General features: G+C 34.9%; 1 protein-coding gene across 8 annotated transcripts in view; it reads right to left on the reverse strand.

Annotated features, from left to right (window-relative positions):
- Positions 1–12,468, reverse strand: part of RFX3 (regulatory factor X, 3 (influences HLA class II expression)) — a 333,454-nt gene that overhangs the window by 52,676 nt on the left and 268,310 nt on the right. For all 8 annotated transcript variants that reach the window (XM_010860700.1, XM_010860702.1, XM_010860699.1 and 5 more), the window contains 4 exons: positions 8,904–9,025; positions 7,065–7,177; positions 2,900–3,015; positions 2,308–2,462 (listed from right to left, as the gene is read on the reverse strand). In XM_010860700.1, coding sequence (XP_010859002.1) covers positions 2,308–2,462; positions 2,900–3,015; positions 7,065–7,177; positions 8,904–9,025 — 506 coding nt within the window. The remainder of the gene's footprint in view (positions 1–2,307; positions 2,463–2,899; positions 3,016–7,064; positions 7,178–8,903; positions 9,026–12,468) is intronic.

Consider the following 12,468-nt stretch of genomic DNA (forward strand, 5'->3'; position numbering starts at 1 on the left):
TTTAATGCTAGGGAGGTTATAAAATAAAAACATTATGTTTTATATCTCAAATGATTTTTAGTTTTTACTTTTTTGTATTATATGACATTTTGGGTCATCTTTAACTGAAATCATAATTTGTACATTTAAGTGCTACCAGTTGAGTTCTTACACAATTTTTTTACACTTCACTTTATTTTTTCCATTTTCAGATAAATGTATTTTAGAGTATAGTAGCTTCAAGCTGACTTTAAATTAGTGTGATATGCAAACTTTTTTTTTTTTGGCTAAAAAAAGGAATCCCATCTGGACAGTAAATGGTAGAGTGAAGTACTAGTAGCCAGGAAAATAAAATTTTCAAAAATAAAATTAAGTTTGTTCTCTCTATAGGGATTCATGTCAGATTAAATTGTGCAGATTGACTGACAACTTTTTCTCATGAATGGATGGTTAGAAATTTAAAGCTATTCTAAAACTAACTTGTCTCAGCCTGCTTATGATTAATACAAAAATGCATACAATCAGAAGACTGTGATTTAAACTGTATTTTAAGCTTTACTTTTGTTAAATCTTATTATAGAACAGGAATTAAAATTCCAAATTTACTTGGTAGGGTGGCACATTAATGTATCTTGTAATTTCAGAGAAACTATAAAACTGTACTTATATAAAAATTCCTGAATTTGAGTTCTCTGAATGCAGAGACAGAATAAAATGTTTTTCAAACAAAAATTTGTGAAAAACAAAGGTCACGTGTATCGTGTACTTAAAAATTATGGGGCTTAAAACCATCTAAACTTGATACATGGTTCATGTTAGGTAACTGCTGAATTTACAAGTTAGTCTTGTGATGCTAACATAGAAGCAACAGATTTTAAAATTGTTTAACGAATACTGATGTTGTTGATTTGCCTCAAAGAAGGTGCTCACTGGCATTTTTTTCTTATATCTCATGAGAGAAATTTATGTTGGTGGCAAGATGTCACAGGCTAATGAGCTACCCTATGCAACTTTTCTTAAACATCTCTAGAGATTATTACTCAGAGCACAGGGAGTAAGACAAAAACAAGGAAAATCAGATTCTGGAACATAAATCAGTAGAGAATTTACATGTTGAAATTTTCCATGACAATGTCACTTTTAATCAATCTTTAGTCAGGACACCAACTGTCAGTTGGTGCAGTAGAGAAGATATTAGCAATTTATAACAACGTGAGACTATGGCAGCTGAATTTTTAAAAAACTAATTTGTGTACATATTTATGTATGTTTATGTGTGTGTTCACTGATATTATATATAAATGTACATCTAAGCATACTTTTTTAGGTGGTGGGAAACATACATATCTTCCACTCTACCGTATTTTTAAAAAGAAAGTATAAACATACAAATGTTAAATCTTCACCTTTTCTTACTAAATCCCTATGTTAATATTTTCTGGAATACTTTAATACAAATTTACTGTGAACAGTGTACTTGAAGTACACAGTTGCTAATTTTACAAGCTAAAAGATTGTTTTACTTTATTAATGTCACTGTAGAGTAGCAATTCTGTTCCATTTCTCTAAAGGTTAAGTTTACTAGTATGTGCTCATAAAGATGTAGGCCTAAAACCTTTTCAACTGCTTCCAACATATGTATCCATAGTGGCTTTTAGACTGACACTTGCAAAAAAAAATAGCTTTGTTTGCAACAGAGTAGCTTAAAAAAAAAGCTATCACTTAAAAAAGTAATGTAACTTATCTACGTAATTCCTATTTGCTTCATGGCGGGAATACAATGCTCTTGCAGTTACATAGATTTTTCTCTCAAAATGCCAGTTAACCATTACTGTTAGTGGAAACTGCATTTGTAGTTTTTAACATGATGTCGGTGACAAAGTAAATGCTTTTAAAAGAAATTTAACTTCAGTAGAAACCAAGATAAATTCATTTCAAATCAAAAGCAACCGTGAAAGAGGCTGGTCTAGCAATCACAGATTTCAAAAATTAGGGGTTTTATGAAGGACACTGTGTCCTTGGGTTGAATGATTTTCACACTGGCTGACTGACCTGGGAGTGTTCTTGCAATTAGTCATCAGGGCTGTCACATCTTTAGGTTGTCTTTCTTCGTCAAAAAGAAAATGAAAGATTGAAAAACAGAATTTTTCCCTTTTAACTACAGTGTTGCTCTAGGCTGCTTTCATGCAATACTCTGTGTTGCGTGTTTTCTATGTGGCAAATTTAAATGAGATTAGAATCACTCTAGTTTGCAACGTCACTACCCAAAACTTCCTGGGTGGAATGTAGGAGAACAAAAGCATCCGTACTTGTCTGCATTTAACTTACTAGGAATAGGTCTAAGGACGTCGGGGATGAGAATCTCCACCAAAGCCTGGTACATCCCATGGTCACAGTTACACATCCATTTCAGGATAGACTCATGTTTGCACAGAGTTATCAGCTTTGCTTTCGGAAGTCGACTTTCTATTTCACTCAGATTGCTGGTGTGAATAAATGTAGCAAATGAATAGATGGCAAATGAGGATAAAAAAGAAAATGGACTTTAAAAATAGTTTTAGTTTATCAAATATTACTGAGGTTAGAACTATACCACCACTGCCCTGGTGCCATACGGCTGGATATATAAAATACTCCCCCGGAGCTGCCTATGCACGTTAAGACTTTCTGATAGTATGAAAGGCAGATATGATACTAAACCCATGAGGATGAAATAGTTCTACCGCAGTCCCCCAAATCAATAAAAATGGGAGCTATAATACACACGCTGAAACCTCAAGAGAGTACTTTGTGGTTTATTTCAATCTCTTCAATTAAGGTTATCAGGTAAGGTTCACAACTGGTATACATATCTCTAATTTATTAGCTGTGACATCTACTCAGCCATGAAAATGAATTGGAAAAGCATATTGATTCTGACCTTGACTCGGTAATGGTAGTGCCGTCAGCTGGAGTTGAGGGAGAATAGCGCCAGAATGTTTGCCACAATTTTTCTATCAGGCTAAACTGAAGATTCACAACAACATCCAATATTGCCTACAAAACAAAATGGTTATCGATATTACCTTACAAAATCACTTATGGGGATGTGTGAGGATTACATACTGTAACAAGACTTAAAAGGTAAAGATACTTTTGGGCTCATAAACTGACATAGTGAAACTAGACTAAGTTTTGCCAATGGAAATGGGAACACAAAAGAGATTAGCTAGAGACAAGGAGGAAAATATCTCATACATAAATGATTAAGAAGGGTAACTTGTATTCCTCTCAGAATGACCTCACACCCCACCCTTATTTTTACCTCTTTTCTCTCTATTATCATGCTTGCTTCCCTACGCTTTCTTTCACCCATTAACCCACTGCTTCCCTGGTTGCCTCCACTCTTGTTAGATTCATATGGGCACAGAACACAGATTTGAGTCACATCAGCCTTCACTGGACTGTGTCCACTGGTCCTAAAAGAGGGCAAAAGATAAAGGTGTGGAGGTGCTTGTGAGTGGCAGATGGAGTTAGGGCTAAGTTAGCTTGGCCTAGGGCTGCAGACCATGGCTTCTGAAGCATTCCTAGCCAAGCAGAGGCTGGGGGCAGAAACTAGAATTAGGCTGACCTTCCAAGGGTAGTGCCTGTCTTGGCAGAAAAAAAGCCTCTCTGTGGTTACACAGTGGCTTCCACTCATTCCTCTTTGCACACACTCCCTTTAGAGAGAAGCTGTAAGACTCTCTCTCCTTTTTAACCTTGAGGGCATGGGCCTCACCTCTCCTGCTTAATTTTCTCAGATCTCCAGCTGCATCAAGATATTTTTTTCGATGATGCTAAAATTTGCCACTTTCATTAGCTTTTGATGATCATATTTAATTTCACCCTGTCATTGCAATTAGTCTGCAAATTTGCCTTCAGATAAAGGCAGTCATAAAACTAAATAACCTATTTGTGCAAAGATCACGTGATTCTGTGATTATTTTGAGTATAACAGACAAGTCCTCAGTATAATGTGTTTGATGTCATCAGCATTGAGAACAAAAACACGTAAAACAACACCTTCAAGATCTGCAAAATTCACAGAAACTAAGAGACAAGAAGAAGCAACTGAGAGAATCAATCTGAACATTTAAAGAAGAAAGAGGAAACCATGACTTCCTAATGCTGGAGTATGTGCTACTTGTGTAGACCTGGCCTTGTGCATGGTACAGAGAATAACTAATGTTCTACACAAAGACACTTTGAGACCAATTCAAATATTAAGTAAAATTTGTTTGGGAGCATGTTCTGGGAACTAGAAGGAAATGTTGCAAGTAGTTGGATGATGAAAATGAAGGGAAGGGGACAAATTAATATCACACTCCTCACCCTTTAATATCAGCAACAATAAAAATGCAAAAGCAAGCCCTGAAAGTAAAGGGCATCCAGATATGGCTGCTCCCAGCAAAACCCAAAACCTTCTCAGGAGGCAAATTATTATACCTGCTTTCTCGAAAGATTCTAACTTAGGCTTCTTCTGACAGACATCTATTAATGGAGCAACTAGTAATATCTGATCTAATACCTTATATGTCTCTAGTTATGAGACTGATGTAGGAACACTATGCATATATAGAAAGGAAAAATTACTGTTAGAGCAACTTGTATTGAAACTTATATTTATTCCTTATGTAACTAGTGATCCTTTCAAAGTATCTTTGATAAACCAACTATGAGAATTCCAAATAACAGTCAAAATAGGTATGTTACTCTTTCTTAAAAACATAAACAATAGGAAATATGAAATAAAATAAGGCAAGTAACAAATTCAGTGCACCTTAAATTAAGTATCTCTTCAAATTAAATAACCTCAAATAATTCTATTGAAAGGACATTTGTATCAGCCTCATTCACAAATGAATAAAACGTTTTGTCATCTGTCCACCCACTTTTAAATTTGTTCAGACTAAAATGTATGGCAAATATAGTTTAAAATAATCCTAATGCCACTAGCCTAAAGCAAACAACCATTTATAGGACTGGATCTGAGACCCAAGTACCTGTCCATCAAAAGTTTAGAAGTGCGACAGGAAACAATAATTAGGGACTTCCTTTTCATAGATGACTTTATGTTCCATGAGAGTGGCCATGACTACTGGTAACTCTGAAACAAATGAGGATCATTCTATGAACTGCCATTTCCCATGTAGATTAATTACTATAAATGTTCCTTTCTCTTCATATACAGTGTGCATGCGCTAAGTTGCATCCAATTCTCTGCGGTCCTATGGACTGTAGCTTGCCAGGTTCCTCTGGCCATGGGATTATCCAGGCAAGAATACTGGAGTGCATTGCCATACCCTACTCCAGGGGACCTTCCCAACCCAGGGATGGAACACACGCCTCAAATGTCTCCTGCACTGGCAGGCAGGCTCTTTACCACTAGTGCCACCTGGGAAGCCCTCATATAGAGTATTCCTGACAATTAATGAAAATTTTATAATCCAAATAATATTTTCATCTTTATTGGGGGAGTTTTTCATTTAGATTGATTTTAGTGTATATTCTTTAGAGTTGTAAATAATCATTCCCCAAGTTATATTTTGAATAATATGATAAACTTAAAAAAATCTAAATTATATTTGTATAGGCTGGGTTGCTTGAAGCGAGTTTCACCTGAACACAGAGCAATGAGAAAATGATTAGAGCATCTATACATAAACCTTTGAATAGACATGATATTCACATAGAAAGCAAAAGAGAAGTTTTTTTTTCCTTGATAAGTAAGGATCATCCAGAAATTCTCTACTACTGGAAAAAGTGCAGCAGTGGAAGAGAAATGGACAGTGTTTTTCATCATAACAAGAAATGTTGGGAACAAACTGGCGGGACATGTTGAAAAATACTTATGGCACATGATTTGTTAATAAGGAGAGAACTTGCCCTTGGTTGTTAATAACCTAGCACCCTTGACAAGCACTCAGATTCACTCAAGCGGTTCTTATTTCTGGAGTAGGAAAAAAAAAAACCTGTGAATGCTATGAGCTGAGACTTCTCACTACATACTGCATCGTCAGCAGTCAGGAGGACTGTCCAAGGATTATCTTTTACTTCTAAGTAGATCATAAATAGCCCTGGAATAAAGCTACTTAAATTCTAAACAGTTCCTCTTTGAAAAGGAGGGATACTTTAGAAAATTCCTATTGCAATCTGCTATCTTCTTTCTGCCAGGTAAGTGGCCAGTATATGTGGACTTGGAGAGAATTCACCTCCTGGAGACAACGTATCCAATTCTGATCTGGGATAATAAGAAAGGAAGTAGGAGGAGGGATGGAAAACACCAAGAGAAGACTCAGGATCAAAAAGAAACAAGCAAAACTAGAGCCTCAATGATCCCTGGAAGGAATGCCTAAACATTTCTAGAAAATAGTTTTTGATAAAAATACATATTTACAGTATAAAATTCAGAAGATTAAAAAGGGTGTATTAAAAAATTAAGCCTGTTTCCCCTGACTCCTTAAACTCAGTTTTGATCCCAAAGGCAACCAGCTTTAATATTTTGTTCTTTCTTCTGGAGAGATGTATACAGCATGTTCTTTTTCATGAAAACAACAGTATGCTATACTCACTGTTTTACGTCTTGCATTTTTCTTAAAAATAAATCCTGGAGCTTGTTCCACAAAAGCACATTTAGAGTTGCCTATTCTGTTTAATGGTTGCATAGTGTTCAACTCTATAGATTATACCATATTTTATTTATTCAGTCCCTGTTAGATACTGAAGTTATAATCAATCTTTTGCATTAAAAACCATAATGCAACAAGTTCCCTATACACTTATATCTTCAACCACATGTAAGGATTTTTCTAGGATAAGTACCTAGAAGTGGAACTGCTTCATCAAAGGATTCGTATCAGACTAGGCTAAGAGGATGGAAAGTAAAATTTATTCTCCCCTTCATGCTTCACTTCTCCAGTTTGAGACAAGAAAAAAACAGCTTATCAGTGTTCAAAGAAATATGAACTAACTTCATCTGTCCTCTAGGAATACATTGGAGTATTTGTTTTAGCCAGTTGTCTGGAAAAACTTAGCTTGTGTCCATACTATGTTTTGAAAAGACCTACCTCACAGTGCTCTCGATAAAGACTCTGCAGTGACTTGATATCCTCAAAGGTAGTACCATCTGGCAGAGAAGAGATTTCAACTTCTCCAAACTCTGGAAGTGCTCGAGATGCATCTGTTACCATGACAACACAATGGAAAAAAGTTACTGTGGATGGTGCCAATTAAAGACTAATGAAGGAAAATTTAGGCAGACTAAAAAGGAAAAAAAAATAAAGGTCAGAGGTCCAAAAAGTAAGGACTTTGCATTTTAAGGACTAGTATTTTATAAACCAAAGTTACAGCAGCAGCAGCACAAAAGAATAGAGGGAATAGTTTTAAAATTTTGGAGAAACTAAATTTTCACTATGATTATACTGGAAATAACATATCACAGTGTCTCTCAATACAGGACCCCTATGATAAGAAAAATACCTTGAGCTGGCCAGTATCAATTTTAGTTATTTTTATCATTTTGTTACTTAGGTATATAAAATACATTAGCTTTAAACTCATTATGCTTATACCTCTCATATAATCATAAAACAAAAGACCTACAAACTAAGTATAAAGAAACCTAAAAAAATAACATTAAATTAACAATGTTAATTTATATGATAGATGATGATGCTGTCCTATAACTGAATCTTTCATGACATGAATATGGTATTGACTGCTGCAGTGCAGGAACTTTTGAGTTTGACAACCAACACATACTTCATGGTGGCTGGTTCTCCCATTATGTTTCTATATTCAAATAAGCTGTGAAACTTTCCTCCACACAGAGCACTGGGACATCATTGAGCCTTCCCTTGGGATGAAGCTGTAATTTACATAGTAAGTCTGTTCTTTTCTCATTAGCTCTGGACAATTAATGCAATACACTTTGGTGCCAGCCTTATCATAAATTCAAATACAAATGTGGAAACTAAATCTTCAGAACAGTATTCGTTCTAGTCTTCTAGGTAATCCAAAATATGCTTTTTTTTTTTAAAGATTATAATTGAAATAAGAACATAAAATAAGAAACATAAAAATTCTTGTTGAGAGCTCATATGTCTATAAGAATATACTTGAAGACTCCAGTTTGTGAATGCACCATAATGTTCTCATACTTCAGCAGCTATTCTGTCCTGAGAGTACATTTTAGTTGTCTTTGTCAGAAAGCGCACATAGACACATATACACACACACAGACACATACACACACATACACATCCGATACATTCTACTAATTTTGATCTGTTGTACCGAAACTATGCATGTTTATCCCTAGAAAAGCTGTCAATTAAAGTGCAAAATGGCATTTTGCACTTTTAGCTTTTACAGGAATATGCAAAATGTTCAAGTTCCACTTCCTTAACTCCTAAGTAACAAGAAACATGTATACCATTTAGAAAACTACAAAAATAGGAAATACTATGATCAATTTAAAAGAATAAATTACTTAAAAGTTTATAATTTTTTCTAATCTGAGATTGTAGCATATGCAACTTTTTACATAGGAAATGAGAACTGCTTCTGGCACTTGAAGTTACTAATACTACTGAAACTACAACACAATTTTGATCACAAAAGCCCAATTAATACAAATTCCGGGAAACAATTCCACAGAAATGAGCCTTTAATTCATATGAATTTAAAAGTTTTACATAGCTTGAGATTTTTAAAAATAAGCCTAGCGGACACAAAAAAAGTAGAAATGAACTAGAACTATCACATAATGTGTATAGTTTCAGCACACACGAAAAATCTATGTAATTAATACCTGTAATAGACATTGTACTTGGATAAAACACTACTGTAGTTCTCTTGTTTTCAAAATTCCAATAACAACTAATATGCATTACACCTTAACATACCTAAAAACTGTTGATGATGTTGACTTTGGGCAATTACAGTTTGCTCAACAGATGTGCCTGTCTGTTGACCACTTCCTGTGAAACCATCTGCAACCCCATCCACTTTCTGCATAGGCTTGTACCTAAAAATATTAGATGGGAAAAAACAAATAAACCAAATTATTCTTTGCTTTTTTGTACTACACAAAACTCCCAAGGCATTCAATTTTATCTTCTTTAACTGTCTCATGATAATTGTAAAAGATTTTCTTCCTTGATAGTCTCATAAAGTTAGGATGAGGAAATTTTTTAAATTGTAAAAAGAAAAAAGGAGAAGCACTTAGGAAGGGCACCCATTTTCAAAAATTCAGAAATTTAGCTAAGAATGAAAGAGTTATGAGATATTTCTTTGGACAGCAGTGGTAAGGAAGTCCATGATTATACTTTTAATACACTATTTGAACATAATTCTTAATGGCCAATGGATCAAGGGAGAAACATTTTAAATACATTGGGATGTGAATCTGAATTAAAATCTAGGAGTTTGGGCCCGAGAAATGTTTAAAATGGCTTTTATTTAATTAATATCTCCAAAATGTGGTTCAGCCTAAAACTCAACCATACTGTTTTCCATATCACCTAAAACCTCCCATGCATCTCAACACATTAATCTCCCTTGACTTCTGTCCATATCTGCAAATATAAAGACCATAAGCATCAGCTTGTAGCAAAACGCATGCAAAAATCCATCTATAAACCTGAGTCATCAAATTTTAGAAAGTAAAAAGAATAAAAGTCACCTATAGTTATGTATTTATCTTTAGGTCCTAGTCATATAAACTCAAGAACTTTCCATACTGTTAAAATATAAAAAATATGCTTCAACAGCATAGGCAAGAAAGAAGGACACCTGGGAGAGAAATACCATAGGAAAAATGCATAGGTAAGTCTCCTAAGATAAGCAAATATAAAATAAGAAATAAGCAGCAACTATAATTTCTTCTGTTTCTAAGATCTCAAATATTTTTATTCATTTTAGAAATTTAAAAAAACAGATAAATGTAATAAAATGTTAAAATCTACAATAAGTTTATTATCTACACTTATGTACTTTATAATGTTTGTCCTTCCATTTCTCCCCATTTCTAAATATATTTATAAACAGAACCACCTAATAGTCTTACCATCCAGATACTTGACTCTTACACTGATACCATAAGTTAACTGTTAATAGTGTGTTAATATGAAGTTATTGTGAATAGCAATGTCCCCAATACATGAACAAGATATACTCAAAGACGCCTACAGTCTGACAACAGATAGGAAATGAATGAACCTGGTGAAACATCAGACAAACTAATGCTGAGGTTGCCTTAGGAAGCAATTCAACTTTGAATGCTATGATGACTTAGATAAATGAAACTTCCATGAAAAACTGCAGAGTCACTCATAATGACATTTACTTGTATTTTTTATGTGACAGGAATCTCACAAAGAACTATATGAAAAGCAAAACTAAAGTCAGAAGATGAACAGGGTGAACAAAGGATACAACACGCTTCATTCTTGTTATCATTTTAGTGATGACCCTGTACACCAAAACGTCGGTTGTTATTTTCTAATGATATAAAAGAACTCAAGCCTATTCTTTTATATAATGGAAAAAAACATCTGAAAGTACTTTTCAATTGGGGCCACATCAAGAGATAACACATGGTTTAGTACTGTAGTGTGCTAGAAGTGCCATTTATTTAAAAAAAAAAGAATGTTTTTCTGATTTTTCCCCTCCTTAAAGAATCATCTTAGAGCGGCAAATAAAAAATCCTTTGTGAGGCAAGAACTTTGAGTACTTTTGTGGGGGAGCAGTTACTAACCATTCTGTTCTAGAAGACTTTAATGATTTTATCTTTAGGGAATACAGTTAGAGAAGCTTTTATCCTCATTGATCCATTCCAGGTTTCATTTGATTTTAGCCTCCTTTTTTCAACTATGAAATTTTATATCACTAATAAAAGAAGCTAAAATTGTTTAACTATGTTTCTTCATTTATGTAATAGAGTTTGGGGATCATGGAGTTAATAAACAAAAGTGGTTAAAGGGACTTGAATTACTTACTCTAGAGAAGAGCAAAATGGAAATATTTCCTATAGTCTTCAATTATATTAATTTTCAATGTAGGATGAGAGAGTAATTATTAGACTTTGTCCAGCTATGCTTTATCAGTTTCCTTTGTCCTGCACAGCATCTAGTGTACTACAGATGTTTAGCAGGCACAAATATCAAGGACCATAAAAGGATATGACATATAGTCATCTCAGACTGACATACAGACATTGTCACGTGCTGTGTCATCTTTTACTTGCACACAGTGCTCAGCAAGCCTATAGTCTGCAAGGAAAATGAGCTACTTCCTCAGAAAGATGAGAGTTATCTTTAATAAGCACTCAAATCACAATACATTATAATTAATGAATGATTATACTTAATAGTAATGATATTGAGTGAGAAGCACTGATTAGAGGTATATTCTAGTATATAGGAGATTCAAAAATTCATTAAGATTAGCTTGTAGACAAAAAGGAAATAAGTTAATTCTGGAGAAATTTCTTCAGGTCAGTACTTAAGAACAAATCTTATAAAGAAGAGGTGAAGAAAAAAAAAAGAAAATACATTCAAAACTGGGCAATAGGAGGTTTAATTCTAACCATAGAGTAAGGTTGCAAAGTGAATGATGGATTGAATGGATTGGGTGAAAATGCACTAAGTGTTTCTATTTTTGCTTGCCTGGGTAATAATAAAGTGTTAGTCACTCAGTTGTGTCCGACTCTTTGTGACCCGTGAACTGTAGCCCACCAGGCTCTTCCATCCATGGGATTTACTAGGCAAGAATACTGGAGAGCGTTACCAATTCCCTCTCCAGGAGATAGATCTTCCTGACTCGGGGATCAAACCCAGGTCTCCTACATTGCAGGCAGACTCTTCACCGTCAAAGCCACCAGGGAAGCCCTTTGCCTCAGTAATAGGACCTCTACATGCCAGAAGCTTATGTTGTATCTCTTTAGAAAAAGCTGTGAAGACAAGTTTGGGAGGGTTTTGTGACATAAAGAATGACAAAAGAGATTTCTGTGGTGGTCTAGTGGTTAAGAATCTACCTTGCAAAGCAGAGGACATGGGTTCGATTACTGGTCGGGAAACCTATGATTCCATATGCCACGGAGCAACAAAGCCCACACATCACAACTACAGAGACTGCATGCTTCAAAGCACTTCAGAGCCCACAGTCCACAACTACTAAAGCCTGTGCACTCTGGAGCTTGCCCACTGCAACCACTGAGCCTGTGTGCCACAGCCAGAGTTCATGCACCACAACAAAAGATCTCACGTGCTACAACTAAGACCTGATGCAGCCAAACAGGTAAGTATTAAAAAAGAATGACATCGGAAGGGCAGATTTATAGCTCATATACAAGAACAGTATGAGTGCGGGCCTATAAATAAGAGAGAGCTTCCAGGCAGTGCTGACTTTTCCTAGTAGTGGCATTTCCAAATGCCAGGTATTGCCTGGTACTAAATTAATACTTAGAAA

The sequence above is a fragment of the Bison bison genome, unplaced genomic scaffold, assembly GCF_000754665.1.
Source record: "Bison bison bison isolate TAMUID 2011002044 unplaced genomic scaffold, Bison_UMD1.0 scf7180017864469, whole genome shotgun sequence".
Lineage (NCBI taxonomy): Eukaryota > Metazoa > Chordata > Mammalia > Artiodactyla > Bovidae > Bison > Bison bison.